The sequence below is a fragment of the Oryzias melastigma genome, linkage group LG21 (assembly GCF_002922805.2).
Source record: "Oryzias melastigma strain HK-1 linkage group LG21, ASM292280v2, whole genome shotgun sequence".
Classification (NCBI taxonomy): domain Eukaryota; kingdom Metazoa; phylum Chordata; class Actinopteri; order Beloniformes; family Adrianichthyidae; genus Oryzias; species Oryzias melastigma.
In genome coordinates, this window is record NC_050532.1 from 3,779,048 (window position 1) to 3,798,358 (window position 19,311).

General features: G+C 36.4%; 1 protein-coding gene across 1 annotated transcript; it reads left to right on the plus strand.

Moving 5' to 3' along the window:
• The first annotated feature begins 6,775 nt into the window (after positions 1–6,775).
• On the plus strand, positions 6,776–17,885 carry rnaseh2b (ribonuclease H2, subunit B). The gene is made up of 11 exons (XM_024287239.2): positions 6,776–7,160; positions 7,408–7,476; positions 9,023–9,130; positions 12,449–12,525; positions 16,473–16,578; positions 16,645–16,709; positions 16,800–16,905; positions 17,082–17,163; positions 17,241–17,286; positions 17,465–17,542; positions 17,727–17,885. The coding sequence occupies exons 1-11, from the start codon at positions 7,097–7,099 to the stop codon at positions 17,823–17,825; spliced, it is 900 nt and encodes a 299-aa protein (XP_024143007.1). The 5' UTR covers positions 6,776–7,096; the 3' UTR covers positions 17,826–17,885.
• Positions 17,886–19,311: the final 1,426 nt, after the last annotated feature.

Below are 19,311 nucleotides of genomic sequence, written 5' to 3' on the forward strand. Positions count from 1 at the left end.
TTTGCACACATTTCATTTGCTTGATTGGGACCGGCTCACGACCAGATGACCCGCTCTTCACCCGCTGCATGAACAGGATTTTCAGTCTACCTGTAAAACCGAGAGTGAATTAAGTCATTCTGGTGCAATGCATTTGCCAAGCATCAATTCACTGATGTCAACGTAAAGACCGACTTAGTAGATGAAAATTGTGTTTTTAACTTGTTCTTGTGGCATTTTTCTGATAATGGAGGACTTAAATAAAAGAAATTAAGCTTAAATTTGCGTTTATGAGCATTTGTTGATTCAAATTTTTGAGCTGAAGAAAATGCAGTTCTAAGAATATAGTTTTTGTGATGTGCTCTGGTTGAACAGGAAGCTCTCATCCACAACTCAGCTGTGAATTTCTGATCAACTACTGCTGCTCTGCAGGAACTATGTCCTCAAAAACTACACAGGTTTTTCAACTTTGGCCAAAAATGTCATAATGATCATTAAAAGACCCTTTCTATAATAGATCAAAAAGAGGATTGGAGTGATACTGTTCAAACTAGAAAATTTGCATTACCTGCGATAATTGCTAGTGTGAATGCTTTTGGCTAGTCGAAATGCTGAAGTTTTTGCTGAAAATGGTGATGCAATTTACTTTAATTGGTGAAAGGATTTGCTGAAAATGCAAAAGCTATTTGTAAAATGTTAAATTTGATAAAAGACCAGAGATTTCATTAAAGAACTATATAAGAGAACGTAAGTTGACCTATACTTCTGAAAAAAATTGTAGTAAAAATGCTTAAAAACCCTATGACATGCCAATTTTGAAAAAAATATTTAGTGTGATGCTCAAATATGAGCTAAACTCCAAATTAGCCCAAAAAAACCTCATAGATGCCAAATTAGCCAAAAAAACTAACTTGTTGCATGAATAAGCTAACTCTAAAATAGCCTAAAGTTTTAAACTAAGTTAGTCAAAAGTTAGCCTGTTACTAAAATAGAAGCTAAACTCTAAATTAGCCTAAAAAAACCTCAGCAGATAACAAATTAGCCAAAAACATTAGCATGTTGCTAAAATCAATGCGATATATGTCTCTAGAGATGGCATGCAGGCTTTTTATTGTTGTCCAAGATACGTAAAGAGCGATGCCATATTGGAATGATATAAAAAGCAATGAGATTTGGTTTAGCAGAACCAGTAAAATGACCATAAAATGCTTAATTTTGCTCCGATTTTAAAAAGTAAAAAACTCTGATTATTTTCGGGCACCATCGCAACAGCGGGCAGTATTTCATACGCCACATTTCCCGGTCCACCTGATGGGGATTCAGCGCTGGCTCTTCTCTCTTTGCTACAGAGGAAATCCTGGTTAGTTTATTTTTCTCCACTTAGTAGTCGAATTACCAGCAGGTCTGGTCTGATCTGAGGTCTAACACACATACAAAAACCACGGTCATCCTCCATAAAACATAAAGATCGGTGGTCCTGCCAAAAAACGTGGAAATAGTGTGAAGTCCAAATTGCTGCCATTGACTTTAAATAGACTAAAAGATCAGTCTAATCGTTCACTATTGAGAGTGAACTCACTCAGATCTTGTTAAGTTCTCCTTTATCAGCAATAATTTACTAGTGAAAATTCACATTCTTGTTTTTCCTGCTCTATTTGTACAGTTGTAACACAGCAGTGAAATGGCATCTTTACCATTCCAATATGGCGTCCAACCTTGAGTACACAACAAGCTAGCATGCCATCTCTAGTGATGAAACTCATTGGCTAAAATATTAGCTAAACTCCAAATTAGCATAAAAACTTCAGTAGATCCCAAAAAAGTTATCACAGTTCTCAATAATTAGCTAAACTCCAAAATAGAATAAAATTCCTCAGTAAACTAAATGAGTCAAAAACGTTAGTTTGTTGCTAAAATAGAAGCTAAATTAGCCTCAAAAACCCCATTAGATAACAAATTAGACCAAAAGGTTATAATTTTGCTAAAATATTAGTTAAAATAATTTTTTTTAAAATTACTATAAATGATTGAAACATTTGAATATATTTAAAGGCTTGTTGCTAATCTACTTAAAATTTTGACATTTGAAGACTTTCCCATTCATTTCTTATGGTGCATATTTTGCTCAGTATTTCAAAAGCTTAAGAGTTTATGAATACCAAAAATGCAACCAGTAATATCCTGAAAAAGATGAACGTTTTGATATCAAAGTTGCTGAAATCGCTGAAAGTGTGATTGAGTTTTTTTGTCCTAAAAAACGTACAGAAAGCAGCAGGAGAATCACTATAGTGTGAATGTTTAGTAATTGTCTACACAGTTATGCAAAAATAACATCAAAACATAGAAATATCTCAGATTATTTTACTGATTCAGTCCAAGTTGTTCCTAAAAAGTCAGCATTTTACTGGTCTGTAAAAGACACTAAAGGTTTTACCCTTCCACTATACATTTGGGAAAATGTGAAGTAGAATATTCCCGAAACCTCCGGCAGAACTAGAATCAGTGGGCGACCATCTGCTGTGACCGGCTGGGGTCAGAGAGGACAGGAAACTGACACAGAACATCTGTTGGAAGAAAAAAGAGAGATGGGTTGGTAAGTGCAACGATGACCTGTACATTCATGGATGCGAGAGAGAGCAAGCGGGGGAAAAGTTTATGGTGTGGAAAGTTTGGGAAAGCGTTCGGAGCATCTTGAAACGACCCCTACGTGTGTTGGTCTTTAGCAGCATGACTAAAGGATGACCCAAAGCAAATGCTACTATATCAAAATGTTAAAGATATTTGTCTTAGACAAAAAAAAAAAAAGAATTGGTTCCATAAGACCAGGGGTCTGAAACCTGGAGCTCCAGAGCCACATTGGCTCTTTGATCCCTCCCTTTTGAAGAAAAATATCACGTTTTTAATTTTAAAAAGTAACATTTTTTGGAGTATACGGGACTTTAAGCGAAACAGTCAGATAAGTCAAACAACTCTAAAACAAACAGTTGAAGGACAGTAATGTATCAGTCTGTCAAGCTCCTGTAGTACCCACAATGCAGCAGGAATCTGCTAAACTGCAGCTTTATAATTTACAAAAGTTGAACTTTTTGACTTATTTTGGACATCCTGTATCACAGAGAATTAATTTGAGGTCAGTATCATCCATACACAATACGCAGTGAATTTTAAGGCAGACTGTATTGTTGAAGAACATGTAATGATTTTAAGTGCCCCAGGTCAAAAAATATGGGGTCACTTAATTATCTCTGATTTAATTTTAGCTTGTTAAATGTATGAAATTCTGGTTGAGATCCACCTACAAAATCCAAAACAGACCTTAGGTCGCTGGCCGAACAGGACAAACATTTATTGAACACTCCAAAACTACATTTTTAAAATTTTCAAAACGTAACTTTTAACATAATTATGAATATAAACATGCAGGAATTTTATTCCAGAGTAAATCAAACCTTAAAGAACTTTCAATGCTTTACTCCATAAAAATATATTTTGTCAAAATTATTCAAGTTGAAAATAAACTAAATGCTAAAAGAAATAACACTTTCATTTCTTTACTTTTACGTCATTTTTTATGAAATATTACACTTCTAAATAACCCACAAGCATTTAATCTCCATAAAATATATCTTATTAAAATTATGCAGATATGAACATGCTGTCGAACAAAACAAACTAAGCCTGGAAATAAAAAAGAAAAGTGTGCTTTTTAGCAAAAACTACTGAAATCATTCTGTTTTCTTTGCTCTGTGTTTTGTTGTCTGGCTGTTTTACTCTGTTTTGCTCTTACTTATTACATCTGGTTATGTTTATTTTAGGGCCAGGAATCGATTTAAAAAAATTAACTAATTAATCGCAAACCAGGGAAAAAATTAATCGATATTAAATTTTTTTAGTTGCAGTATTTGCCGACCACTTATTATCTGTGAATAATCACAAATTAAATTTACACTGAAAACTGTACATTTAGAAACATATATTTTTAATTAAGCCTGATTAAAAAATATATTAGATTAATCAGACGTTTGTTTTGTGTTTGATCACTAGTTTTCACAATGTCTTACCAGGTAAATTTGTTGACAATATGCAGCTTTTGAACAAAAACAGGCCTGAGAGGAAAATTTCCTTCATTGTTATTGTCTGAAATGTTTAAATTTATCAAGTGTTTACTCAGAAGTGTAATTTTTGAGCACTAAACACATCAACAGTAGGATAAGCAGAACTCTAAAAACGTTTAATGTGCAGTGAAAACACAAAGCAGGACTGATATATAATAATCGGACCTGCAGACCTGAAAAAAAAAAGTTTGCAAACTGAGAGTAAAGGGTTCTGTTTGGACCACTGAGTGTTCTGGATTGTTGGCATGGAGTAAGCCTGACCTCATTTCCCATCATCCCTTTGCACGTTCTCCCGCTGGCTTACAGCCCCTAACCAAACATTACTGATGCAACAAAAATGTAGAGCAGCATTGGAGCTGTCCAGCTGTACAGTTTTGATCCAGATTCTAGATCAGACGAGGAAAACAAAGACGTTCATGGATCTATTTGTCAGCAAGTGGACGCATCAGAATGGAGCAGAGCAGGGAGCTTGTGGCCTGTCGATTGAAGCTTCTACATCACTGCTACAAGCTTTCTCAAAGTCAAAACAAAACAATATGAATAAACAAATACTAAAATGCTACAATAACACGTTAAAAACTCACATTTTCATCGGAATACTCTGAACTTCTTCAGATATTATAATATCATTCAAATATATGCAAGTGTGGAAAAGTCAAACATTTATTGTTGAGTTCTCTGTTTGACTGCAAGTCCTGATTTGAACAAATATTCTCTGAGGGGGAAAAAAAAGCAGTTTTTGAAACTCGATTCATAAGCTAGCAGACATGTCCTCATCAAAAGGGACTTTCTTCGACGTCTGTTCAATGTGAACGACACGTTTAAAAAAGCTGTCTTAACAGGACACACATCTTCCTCCTGAGAGCATCGAGCCCTGAACCGTTAGGTCATCCCAGCAGTCGCCCAGGGAGAGGGAAAACACCACATTCATCCAGAGGCCTCACACAGAGAACACAGTGATGGTAATAAGGAGTCACCGGTTAGTGCAGGGGGTCTGGGAAAGAGGAATCAGGCTTTACGGGAAGGAATATCTCCCCAGTGAGATGACTGGTGAAACACTCTGCAGGAGGGGGAATGTTTTACACTGTCATTACACAGATGCACACGAGTGAATTGCATTTCATTCTCGAATTCCCAACATTCCTTCACGCAAATTTCCAGGCAGAAGGAGGCTCACAGTTCCTGGGCTCTGACATCACGAGGGGGTTCCTCTGCCTTCCACATTCTTCCATGCGCTCTCTCACAATCCCACCCATATTTGGAAGTGAGAGGAAGGGAATCCCAGATGATGACTCAAAGGCTTCTGCTGCAGTGGGAAAGTCTCCCCACATCTGTTTTTTTTTTTTTCTGTGCCTGTCATGCAGGCATCACTGCTGGCATGACGTCCTTGAGAGCTAAAATGTTCTGGAATAAAAATGTGGCACATAAACCATTAAAAAACCCAACTGAGATAGTTTTTATGCAGAAAAAGCGTCTCGCTTATTGATTTGAAAAACATTTTATTTAGAAGTTCCTTTAATTTCTCTTAGTGGATCCCCAAATCAGATTAAAAAAAATAAAATGTAATCCACATGGAGAAACACAGAAGCTCCAGGCTGACTCATTAAGGAAGAAATCAAAAGTCACTTTGCACTGGAACCCATAAATAAAAACACAGTAATAGACTAAACCACTACACCAACTCTCTCCGGAGAGGTTTTTTTTTTGGAATCCCCTGTAATTTTAAAAATAGCAAAACATATGGGGAGGGAAAGAACAGCTTGAGGGTTGCTTTGCAAGCAGTAGCCTTTTTTTTAATCATTAAATGTGTCACCGATGGTGAATAAGGATTTAAGTTTCGGATAAAGCAACACATTCAGATCCACTTTGTTGTAGTGTGTTTGTTGGTGACAGTGCACTTGGCTGTCTGGAGTTGTCTGTGGCCCAGTGTATCAGAAAGACGGTTGTTGTTCATTCTGGCAGTCAGAAACACAGACGTTCCCCCCAGCAGTCCAACATGAAAGAAAGGCTTTCATGGAATATTCTGTTTAGCTGTGTGGACTCTTGTGGATAATACTCCCGGGACCCATAAAACAAGCGTTTCACAGACAATATCTCACCCACTCTTTCTTTGCCACAGACTACTGCAACATGAATCCAACTGAAGCCGTGTTCAAACAACATTTGCTGCTTAACGTTGGGCAAATGGGTTTTTGGAAAGAGCAGCTTTTCTTGCAATACAAAAAATAAATAAATAAAAGAGAACCGATGCACACACTTTTACACACATGCATCCTACACATCTCTGCTTGAGCATTCAAGTAAACAGTTCTGTAGGTAGAAAAAAAAGTGAGTCACTGAAAACCAACTGGGACACAGTCACAGCCTCAAAGAGAGCAGGAGATGCCCCTCCTTTCATTAAAGCACAGACGGATTCCTCAATCTGTTACATGCTCGTGTGCCAAAGGGCAACTGGCCACCAAAACAACGTGCACCTGAAAGCACAACCACTGAAAAGGGGAGCTAAAAACGAATAAATGTGAGGGAAAGGTAAAAACTGTGACCAAAGAGCTCCACATTATATTTTTAAAGCCCTTTAGTGACCTCTAGCGGCAGTAACTGAAATCTGCAGGCTGCGGATAAGTCAACCCGGACTGTACCATTCTCTGGGAATAAAAGGGTGTACTTTCAGAATCTAAAGCAAAATTTCCCCCCTTTGACTTGAAAGTAAATTTAACTCAAAATATTTATCAACATTTTCAGACTCATTAATTTTTTTTGAAAGGGTGTCAAACTGATTAGTTATTATCTTAATGGCTGTAATCGATGTTTCTGAATCGAATGACGGAAATGGACTAACAGACAGACACGCGCCTTTTCTGAGCTCGCGCAAGTTGTTAGGGGAAAACAAGCAGCTAAACGTGGTTTTGTAGGCCGTTGTTGGCCGTACGACATCACACCGTGAGGACCTGGGTTCAAGACGAAGCAGCATATAGTGACTTCGCTTATTTCACTTAAAAAACATGACTACTAAAAAGAAGCGAACGCCAAACACAGAGAGTAGCGGTTGGGTTGTTATCGCTCCAGGTATGAAGAGGCAAAGCACTGCTAATAATGATGCTAGTTTTTCTCTCTAACTTTGAAAGTATTACGTTATGATGAATTCTAATGTTTATTCTGTCGAGCTGAGCTGAATTCATGCATGTCTACATGTTATTGGAGGGTTGTTCGCAAGAAAACTTCTGTTATTGTGATGCTAAACCTGGCAGAATGAATTGACTTATTATTGTGATGTTCAATAAAGTTTTAAAAAGTTTTTTTTCTTTATTGACAGACTCTGTCACAGACACAAACAAGCATGGCAGTGACCCGGCTTTCCTGAGACTGAGGAACCCCTCCACAGGTTTTTTTTTTTTTTTTTTGAAAGACACTCATACTAATGTCGTTTTTCTCTGGATTTATTATTCATTTTTTTGTTTGTTTTATAACATTAACCAGCATACAGCTCTACTGCAGTACATGCAGACATTCACTGTTATATGTATTCTAAACTTAAAACTTCAGAATGTTAAAAGTACATTTCAATCCTGATTTAAACTCAAATAAAACAAGTTTTATCTCTCTGCTCAGATTTGGCATTAACTGACAATTATTCAAAAACAATATATATATATATATATATATATATATATATATATTCAGTTGGATAAACCAGAGGAATAATATTTTTTACCCAGAGTCCATGCAGTAACATGGAGGAAAGTATCAATATAAGTAAAAAAATAAAATAATAAATAAATACAAATGGGAGCTTATCAATCAAAAAATGAGAAGCCTAAAGGTGCATTCACACTGAACGTTTTTTTGCGTCACAAATTCATGTGCCCCGCCCCTCTTTCCCGAATTTTTTGCTCGCCGCCTGTCAAAAAGTGTGTTCCTGATGAGCTGAGGAGCTACCAGCTCTGTCTGTGGATATCTCAGTTAGAATGAATGGAAGACACATACGATGTTAAAGAATAAAGGTTTATTTATTGTGAAGAGTTCTACAAAAACAAATCAAATCAAGCCGCTGGCAGACTTTTGCGCCGCGCCCGTTGCTCATATCGCAACATTGAAGTTGCCGCGTGAATCACATTCAGTGTGAATGCACCTGAATGGGAGAATTTATGGAGAATTATGACATTGAAACATTGTTTTTTCTTTAATTCTTTTGTGTTTCTGTGAATAATGATTCTATGTTTAGTATGTAAATATATGCATGAAATATAGTAAGATTGGTGGAAGTTATTGATAAGATTTTTTTTCTATCCACTCCTTTTTTTAGCAATCTTTCTGTTTCAGTTATTTAACTTTTAGCTTTTTTTGTGTTTGCAAATAAGGGAAAACTAATCAATCAGTCAATCAATAATGTGCACTGAATGCATAGTTATTTATAACGGATTAATCCTTGCTTTCACAGTACAGTCTTTCTAACATATAGTCAACAAGATAGTTGGCTCATGTCAACAAGCCAACTATCACAATTAAAAAAAAATCTTTTATCGTTGGGAAAGAGCATTGCTAGTTCCTTAAACTCATATCCAAGTTTTTTGCCTCACCATTTTCAGAAGCTTTATATATGTCAAAAATATCATACAGGCTATGTGTTAATATAGCATTTTAAACAGATGAATGTCTATTTTCTTAAAGAGTAAATCCTCTTTACATATTTGAACCTCAGTATGTTTTTGCTCTAAACTTAAATATTTCTTGTTCACCATGTCATACAATTTACCACTTTTTTTTAGACAATAATCAAAGCTTTCAGTTATCAATGTTGAAAAACAGTTTGTGAGTCTGACCTGTTTTCAATATTTTCAAAATATACACAAATACAACAAGAAATGTCTAAAAAAATCATTCGTTTTGGCTGATGTGAAAGTAACACTTCCTTTTTTTTGCCTCTGCAGATGAAGCTTCTCTGTATTTGCTGGGGAGTGGTGATGAGCGGTTGTATGAGGTCAAAGCATTTGAAGAGGACTTTCACTCCTGGTTTGTTGGGGACACTATACAGAGAGGTGGGTGTCATTTCCCCACCACTGTGATCTGGATAGGAATAAAGGTAATAGAACCTTCTTGTCGGTGTGAAGACTGCCTCACAGTCAGGCTAAAAAGTATTCATCAGTCACTAATATTGAAAATTGTTTCACTTAAAAAGAAGAATTTGGTCTGTAATGTTCATTATAGATACACTTCAACTGTGAGAGGCTGAATTTAAAATAAAGAATCCAGGAAATGATGATATATTGTTTGATTTTAGAATAATTTATTTGTCGTATGGTGCAGAAAATAAGTATTTGTAATGCTACCCTGATGGCATATCAAAGGTCTAGCAGGTTTTCTCACATTGTAGCTGTTGGTTTGGTCCACTCCTTCATGCAGATCTTCTCAAGAGCTGTGTGGCTTTTGTGAGGCAACACAGACTTTCAACTCCCTCCATAGATTATCCGTTGGACTGAGGTCCAGAAACTGGCTAGATAACTCCAGAACTTTAAAATGCGTTTCACATAGTCACTCTTATGTTGCCTGGATGATGCGTTTTGGATGATTGTCATGCTGGAAGATCCAGAGACGTTTCATCTACAATAATGTCACTTTTTTTTTTTCTTTTTTACCCAAACTCTCTCATATCATGACTTAATTCATCTTTTACTTAATACGGATTAGCTCTTCAGTCCCGTTTGCAAAAAAAACAGTCTCAAACCATGATGCTTCTACCTCCATGCTCCACAGTGGGTATGGTGTTCCACTTACATTCTGCCAGTCCTCTGGATCACTCAGATTGTCTCTGGTGAACTTTAAGTGGACCTGAACTTAGACATTAGACACACAACATTGCGTGTCACTATAGTAAACTTTGTTACTGTGATCCCAGCTTCCTTTAGGTAATTTACCAGTTCCATGTGTAGTTCTGGGCTGTTTCCTCACTGTTCTCTAGATTAATTAATTCCACCAGGTGAGATCCTTCATAGGGCTCCAGGTGGAGAGAGATTTTTCAGCGATCTATTCCTTTCATTTTCTAATCATTTTTTCCAACAGTTGATCTCTTCTCATCAAGTCCAATCTTGTACCTGGTGTCCTTTGACAGCTCTTTGGTGTTTGTCATGGTACAGAGGTTGTAATTTGTGGACAGATGTCTTTTTTTTAATAGATAACCAGTTTAAACATGTGACATTAACACAGGAAAGAAGAGTTTCTCAAAGAAGTAACAGGTCTTTGAGATAAATGTTTATTTTATATATAAAAAATCATTTTCACAGTCGATGTGATTTCCTGGATTCTTTTTTATATTCTGTTTGTCACAGTTGAAGTGTTTCTATCTTTTTTCATTGGTCCAACTTGCAGATTCCGTGACAGATGTACTTTTCCCACAAAGTTCATGTTGTCACTGTTGTTAGACTGACATCTTGTGGCCAAATGTTGCTGCAACCTTCAAGCTTTCGTAGTGTACCTAACATCTCTACTACTTTACCTCAGATGTGATAGATTCATTATAAACAATCACTACGTTTAAATGCATACGTTCTTATCTAAGAGACTGCTGTGTAAAAAGGATAGTTTGATTATTTTAGTTGGAGGAAGGTTAAAAATGCCTCTTTTACATTTTACTCAAAACACTGATTGAGATATGGACTTCACTGTCATCAAATGAATGGTTTGTGTCCTTCAGCTGGAGGTGTACTGCAGTCTATAGAGCCAATGATAAAAGATGAACCCACTTCAATTGACAGTTTTTTTACCTACTACTTTAATTAGATTAACTTTGATGAATGAGAATCTACAAAGAGGAGCACAAAATATTTAAAGTTGCTGCCAGCTTTGAAAGCTGTTATCACCGTCTATCCATCAGCTGGTGGAGATTAGGAATTAAAGTTTCTCTTTATTTCAACTTTATCTTTGATTCATTTTTGTGTTGATTTTATGTTTTTGTAATTTTCATCTTTTTATTTATTTGATTGTTTGCAGTACTTTGGTCAGCTGATGCTGTGTTAACCCTCGTGCTCTCTTAAAGGGCCCAGATGACCCCACTCTTATATTGATGTGTGATGCCTCCCATGACAAAGGTGGAAAGGATCATATGTCTACCTGTGAAAATCAAAAATCTTTGAAAAAAAAAAGTTCAGTGCACTGGCTTGTGGGGTCCAGATCTAGGAAAGCACAAGGGTTACAGTTCCCAACAAAAGGTAACATGTGTTTGAGCATCTGATAGTAAATATATCAAGTCTGCTCCTCTTGCAGAACAAAAAAAAAATAAACTAAGCCACAAGAGAAAACAACATTAGCTTTAACTTAACTTTTTTACCTTAAAGTCTCACTTCGATCATCTTTTGATCTACTGTAAAAGCGTTCCCACTTGTCTTTTAGTTGTAAATATGCAGTTTTTAGCCATAATTATTTAAAAAGTGTTGTTTTCTGGGACATAGTTTGTGCAAAGATGCAGGAGTTCATTAGAAATATGCCTCCAAGTTTCCATGCTCTCCTGTTAGCTTACAGCCCCTCATACCCTCAGCGTCAAGGGTGTCCAAATCCAGTCCTCGAGGGCCGGCCTCCTGCTGGTTTCCCAGAAATTCTGCTTTATCTGCTTCTGATTTGATCAGGTGTGTTTAGCTAACAAGAAGCTACAATAGCAGGTTGTTTAGAAAACATGTAGGACACCAGCCCTCGAGGCCTGGATTTGGACACCAGTGCTCAACGTGATGTTGCGTTCACATCGTGCATGTGATGCACATTCAAAGCTCATTCTTCAACCTGCGTCAAGCCCATGGTATTCACACTGGACTGTCTCGACCCAATACTAGTGCAGGTTCAGGACCTACAGTTGCAGCTTTGCAGATTTGAAGTGGTGCAAATCTTGTGAATCACAAATAGACACTTTTTCAAACTGGATTTTTTTCGCCTGCTCCTGATTCCCAACAATCTGAATAAAGAAATACTGATAAATGCAATTCTGAGCTTAATTATCTTTATATATGTCCTCCATTATGAGAGAAATGCCACAAGAACATATATAAAACAGCAAAAACAATTTCAATCAGTTGGTCTTTAATACCTTATACTTGATCCAACATCTAGAAATAGGGTATTTTGACTTGAAGCTCTTTTATTTTGAAATTTGGTGAGCATGTAAAGACTGTCAGTTTGTATAGATATTTTTTATGATCAAAATGTCTTGATTGGATAAGCTGAGTACTCAAATTACAAATATCCAACCACTAAAATAAACTCATTTGAATTGAACGAATTGCTTCAATTAAGAGAAGTGTTTTTCTTTCCTCTATTTTCTTAACTTTATTTTGCTTTTTCAACACATATGTTTTTTTTTTTGCATCCCACAGATGGGCGGCTTGTCTTTGTGACACCGATGGATCCTCTTTTTCTGATTTTACCGTATTTGATGAAATCCGGCAGAGAGGTAAGAAGCAGTCAAACACTTTTCCAACTCCTCACCTATAACATTTTCTTTAAAGACAGTTATCATAACTTCACTGTAGCACTGACCTTATATTTAGGTTTTTTATTAAAATAAGTCTTTTGTAACAAATGACAGACAGTAGATTTAACACGTAACAGGTGAGCTTAGAAATATGAGTGATTTTTGAGGTTAAGATCTTAACCATTTAAAGAACAGTGGATTTAATTCCATGGGAAACAGTTCAAGTGTGTCCAGACTGTTTGGTTTCCGAGCACCAACCTTGAGCTCCCTCCTCCGATTCTGCTCCTGGAAGTTCTCTCCAGGAACTTGATAACGCTGTCCTTCAAAACATTTTGGACCAATTTATAGAACTGTTTTGTGTCAGTGTCTTACTGGAAAACTCTGCTGTGACCTTAAGTCAGATTGTCAGGAGATTTCTTCACGTGATTCCTCAAAACAGCGGCGTGCTTCTCCTTTGTTCTTGATCTTATGAACCCCAAACAAGGTCCTCTGTGCCTGAAACAGCCAAACAGCCCCGCAGCATCACTGTGGGAACTGTGTTTAAGGTGAAGGCCTCTTCTCCTGTCCAAAAGCAGCTGTGTGCTCCAACGGCTCCAGTTTGGTCTAATCCAGGGGTCTGCAACCTTTAACAGTAAAAGAGCCATTTGGGCTCAATTTCTACTCATCAAACCCTAGAAGGAGCCGCATAGTTTTACTTTAGCCTTTAAGAAATTTGGTTTTGTATTCACGACCTTCTGTTTTTTAATAATATAAATTATGTCTGTTGTTTGGAACAAATATAAAAAGAACCTAACATCTCTCAAAATATGATTTTCTTTTCTTTTCTTTTTTTTTTTAACACTTGACAGAAGCTCAAATAACTTATTTTCAAAATAAAAGACGCTCTGTGCCAAACATCTCAGTGCAGCTCTGGGCAGCTAGTAACCTATGTTGTGCATCACAAGATAATTTGAACTCATAAAAAATCAAACTATTTACCAAAATTTTGTTTAGCATATAAAATCTGTTCATTCTGGAGGTAGAATTGAGCAAACCAGACGTCTTCAGATCAACAGAGATGTAAAAAAAATCTACATAATTTATCATCTATGTCCACATCAGTCATCAATTTATGAATTAAACTAATTAAAATGAAATAAATGCTAATGAAGTAATCCTTACTTTAAAAAAATGCTATTTTATTTTTCTTTTATTTATTTTTTTGTTATTTTTTCCCCTTTTTGTCCTCAGCTGTCTTACCCTGCTGGGTTTTGTTATTTTAGTTTGCAGGCTTTGTTTATTTGTTTTCTTTAGGTAGTTTTGTTAAGCAGCCATTACCAGGGAGCTGCTGACTCAGACGGTTGACATGTCTGGGTCAGCAGCTCCGTGCATTATTTTATGTTTGGCCAAGGAGCCACCATGGAGAGATAAGAGACACATGTGGATCTGGAGCTGCAGGTTGCAGACTCCTGATCTAATCTGACCATTTTAGGAACTCACCCTCATCTTTGTGAATATTCGCATGGTAGCGCCAGTTAAATTTCTTACCAAGAATTGATGAGGTAAAGTCCCATTATTGGTTACACACGGGAATGTGTGAACTCATCGCCTGAGAAACCAGCGAGCTGCAGACACAAGAACCATCAGAAATGTCTGGCAATCAAATTCAACTCAAAGATACTTTATGGTTTCCAAAGAGGGAAATAGAAGTTCCTGTAACTAATTTTAGTAGCAGTTTTCAGAGTCATGATCAGTCAGGTGGGATGAAAAAGGATCAATTGAAATAAGCTGAAGAAGCCTCTGATTGAAGATCCTCTGTTTCTAGTGACTGATATGAAGAGGAGGGAGTTTTCACCTTATGATGCATCCTTTGAACAATCAGCTCCAGAACAGAACCAGCCTTCTCCATTTTATCACATGCTCTGCAGTGCTTCCCCAACAAATGAGCCATTAGACTCATCACAACAGACTTCTGGGAGATCTAAAGCATGTTTTAGCAAATACTGGAATACTTTATGTCCCACTCTGATCATCTTTTGATCTATTCTAGAAGCATTCCCGGTAGTCTTTAAATGGAGATTATGCTATTTTTAGCTTCATTTTCTACATGTACTCCCATCAACAGAAAAATGGCACAAGAACACGTTAAAAACCCCAAAACACACTTTTCATTGGAGTGGGTCTTTATCCACCTGCCCCCTCAATAACTCGACTCCTCACAGCAGATCTCCAACGACTGAACAACTGAAGCTTCATGAAGAAATACTGTCTGCTGTGTTCTTCCTTCTGTTGTCCAGTTATAAGTTTTTTTCTGTTCTTTTTTTTTGACTCCAATGCAAAAAAAAAAAATAATAATATTTTTGATTACTTTGGTTTTGACCAACTCAATATTTTTTGTGAAGAAAAGACAAGATTCCAGAATCCATCGAGGTTGTTGCTGCAGTCATGAATGTTTTGATCTGTGATAACGCTTTCATGAGTCAGGAAAAAATGTTTCATAGTTATTAGCAGGCTAAACATTTTGACCTTCATTATTATCAGCTTATCAGATTAAAATAAATACTACTAAACTGTGAGAAATAGAGAAGTGTTGTTAATATTTGTAATATTGCAGAAAAAAAGTTCTGCAAGATATGTTTTATATTTTCTTTTTTTTCTTCTTTTATGTATTTGATAAAGTGTATTATACTTTAAATATGTTTAGACTATTATTGATAAAAAAGGATTCCCATAGATTTAGTTTGAAGTCATTTCTTTATTACAAAAAACAAACATCTTGGTGACAAAAAAAGCAAATTCAGATTTTTCTGCTTTTTTAAATTTTAATCGAAAAAACCTACAGGACTTTTAAATCACTTGACCCAAATTTTTAATAGCAAAAAACACACACAAAAAAAATCTAGAAATTTTATCTAAGTCATTTCACATCTGTATCCTACAAAGAAGAAAATTGAAAATAGCCTCCCTGCTTCAAGTGTTTAAGGTTGCTCTGCAAGGCAAAAAAATGGTTAAAAATGCAATAAATGTAAAACAGTTTGATCTCTATTCCACTAAAGTACTATAAGGGAAAATGGAAGCCATATTTGAATGTAGTCCAGAGTCACTGTTGTCTTTTGGGCCAAAATTGATCTACAACAGACTGTTATAAAGCAGTAAAGAGAGGAAGTTCATTCAAATGTCCTTTGATAAAGAGGAGAAAAAAGTATGTTGATGTGGAGCCACCCCGCCCCCTTTCCCCTTCCCATTGTAGAGCAAACCAAAGCGAAGAGCGTCTTTTCTATATTACAAATAGTCTTTTTCAAAGCAGGGAGCATGTGGCCCATGAACGTCACTGCTAAAAACTTTTTTCCAACAGGATTTTTTTGTCTGTCCTGATTCTCAACAATTTGAATAAAGAAATACTCAGAAATACCATTTTAATCTTATTTTTCCTTTGTAAATGAACTCCATCATCAGGAAAATTGCTCTCCTGTGTCTAGAACCTTCCCTTACAGAGAATTGTTGGTGTAGTTTTAAATAAAACGTGTGTTCAAGGTGACTACAAACACTTGAACGGTAATACATGCATCATCTCATAGTAAATATTCTGTATTATTTATTGCACTATTCCAACTTGCATATCTTTGTATATATCGCACTTATATTAATCATGCATCATGGTATTTTGTTCTTTGTTTCTGAACATGGACTGTTACTATTGCGAGAGAACTGTTGAAATCTGTAGATTCAAAATGAGCTAATTTTCCTTTTAATTGTCTATGTTCTTCTGTAAATAAATATCGGCTCAAGAGATTTAAAGACTTTTCAACCTTTACTTAGCTTTAGTGGAATTGGGACGGTTCTTAGATGGATTCTATGTATTTTCAGCTGCTCTGGTCTCATCTCTGTGCTGCTGTGCTGCAGGCAGACACCAACAAATGATTGAATCCTTTCTTCTAAATCCTCAGGGGAAGTTCCAGCCTGTGGATCAAGTCGTTAAAGATGAAGAGTTCCCCACTTGCTCCAGGCTTCTCAGCTGCACATGCTCCTTACTCCACATCGCAGAAGAGAAAGGTAACGTTTGTTTGTCGTTGTGATTTAAGTTTATGCCTCATAAAATGTTGTTTTTTGTCATTTCAGAGGTGGGTGGCCAAAAGTTTCATCGTTACAGCCAGGAGAAGACCATGAACTGGTTAAAGAGAAAGGTAATAACTCAAACACAGCAACCTATATGAGTGGAAATGTGAGTGGAAAATGTGCCGCCTTTTTCTGTTTTTGAAACTCTTCTGTTGAAGGTGGAGAGAACGGCAGCAGCTCTGAAGAAGAAAAACATCTCTGTGGGAGAAGGAGTAAAATCCACAACGTATATCAGAGTCAAGTCAGAGTCTGAAGAGCGAGAAGGTACCTCCACTTTAGATCTCCTTTACAATCTTTGTGGATTTTCACCAGTAGATGGCAGTATAAACTTTTTAAATCATGTGAAATAAAAACCTCCATCTGTTTGATGCTTTTTAAATCTCTCAGCAAAAAAGTTGATAAAAATGAAGGATTATTCATTTTGTATTCTTTTGGTACAGAGGACTATCTACGCTACGCTCACGGCCTGATATCAGAGTACATAAGTGAAGAGCTGAGCAAAGCCCTCCTGAATCACTTGGGGTAAAAGAAACACACAAAACATCACTGTTAGTAACTAATGTCTTTTAATGCTGAACATGTTTGTTTTTACACCTCAGGTTACCTGAGCTCACAAGCCCAAAGGAGGCGGAGCCTCCAGCTAAGGTATGAACGAGTGTTGCATGTTTTGCTCTGCATGCTGCTCTAACATTGCCGCATGCCTCAGAGGAACAATCCCCGTCTGCCTGCTGGTGTGGTTTGTCGTGGCCGTGCTTTGGGCTGCAGTCCTGTTTCTGCGGCGCTCCTTATCATGAAAAGCTTGTCTCACTTCCTCATTTGGCAGAAACGGAAACCTTCAGACAAACCGGTGGAGGCTGGAGAAGACTACACCAAATTCAACAGCGCAGACTTTGCGAGGAAAGTGAGTGAATGAGGAGCAGTTTGAATGACGTCAACCTATCTGACAAACATTGATTGTTTAGCCTGCTTACTGCTTTCTTTAAGTGTTTTTAAAATCTTCCTGTGTTATTAATAAACATGAATTTCATCACTGACCCAAACCAACTCATTATATTTTAATAATTGTTTTATTTGTATTTTTCAAGCCTCCAAAAAAGATGACAGCTGCCCAGAAAACTCTGGCCAAAGTGGACAAGAGCGGCATGAAGCCGATGTCGTCCTTCTTCAGCCCCAAATCCAAATAAAGGAATTGTTTTCCCTTTTTAATGTTTACATGTGTTTGTAATAAAAGAAAATAAGTTTTACAGTTGTGGCGTTTTATTTGTAATTAGTGCTGCCAAAAACAATTATTTTAATAGTCGACTAATCACCGATTATTTTTTTTCCGACTAGTCTACTAATCGGGTCATGGGCAAACTGGATTTAAATCACACATCTTAACCATCATTAGCTTTAGACTAACTAAAAATAGATATATAGCTTTACCTGTGACAATGCTAGTGTGAATGCTGTAAGCTGAATTTGGCCGCTGAAGATGCTGAAATTGATAGCTCAAAAACGTTTAAGTTGATAGCTGAAAACGTTGAAGATTATAGCCAGCAGAAAAATTAGTTCAATTCCAAATTAGCCTAAAAAACTGAAAAAAGGCTTAAATTAGCCAAAACAGCTAGCATGCAGCTGAAATATTAGCTAAACTCCAAAATAGCCTTAAAAAACAAAAAAGTAAAAATAGCTAACATGTTGGTGAAAAATTAGCTTAAAAAACCTTAATAAATGCCAAAATAGTCCAAAAAGCTAGCAGAATGACATAATTTTCAACTTTACTACACTCTGACTCCACGTAATAATATAAAGTAACGACTAATCGACTATTAAATTAACCGTCAACGATTTTAATAGTCGATTATTCATTGATTAGTTGACCAATCATGGCAGCCCTATTTGTAATAAAGAACAAAAAAATTAGATTTTGACTTATGTTTGAGAATCCCCAACAAAGTCCCACTCCGATCATTTTCTGAGCTAAAAAAAGTCGTTTTCTAGGACAGTTTCTGCACCATATTAGAAATTCACCTCCAAGTTGTGGGCGGGGCTGTTGGGGCAAAGCAACTCCACCCCCTCTCCTCCATGCTGCTGAGAGCTCAGACTCAGAGCATGTGTGTATTTTCTAAGTAACAAATATGCTTTTTTTACAAACTTTGTTTTTCCATCTGGTGCTGATTTACAACAATTTGAACTACAAATGTTGCATTACCTGTGATAATGACAGTGTGAATGCTTTTTGCTGAAAGTAGTCGCTTAAGATGTTGAAGCTTTTTGCTGAAAATGGAGAAACTATTTACTTTAATTTCTGAAGGGATTTTCTTAAAATCCAAAAGCTATTTGCAAAATGTTACATTTCCTAAAAGGACTTGAAATTTCGTTAAAGAATTATGAAAGAGCACTGAAGTTGATGTAATTTAAAAAAAATTTGTAGTAAAATTGCTTATAAATCTCCAATATATGCCAATTTTACAAGAAATATCTAGCGTGTTCATTAAATATGAGCCAATCTCCAAATTAGCCCAAAAAACATTAAAAGATGCCAAGTTAGCCAAAAAAGCTAGCTCGTTGCTTAAGTACTAGCTAAACTCCAAAATAGCCTAAAATTACTCAACAAACTAAATCAGTCAAAATGTAAGCCTGCTGCTAAAATATTAGCAAAACTCTAAATTAGCCTATAAAAACCTC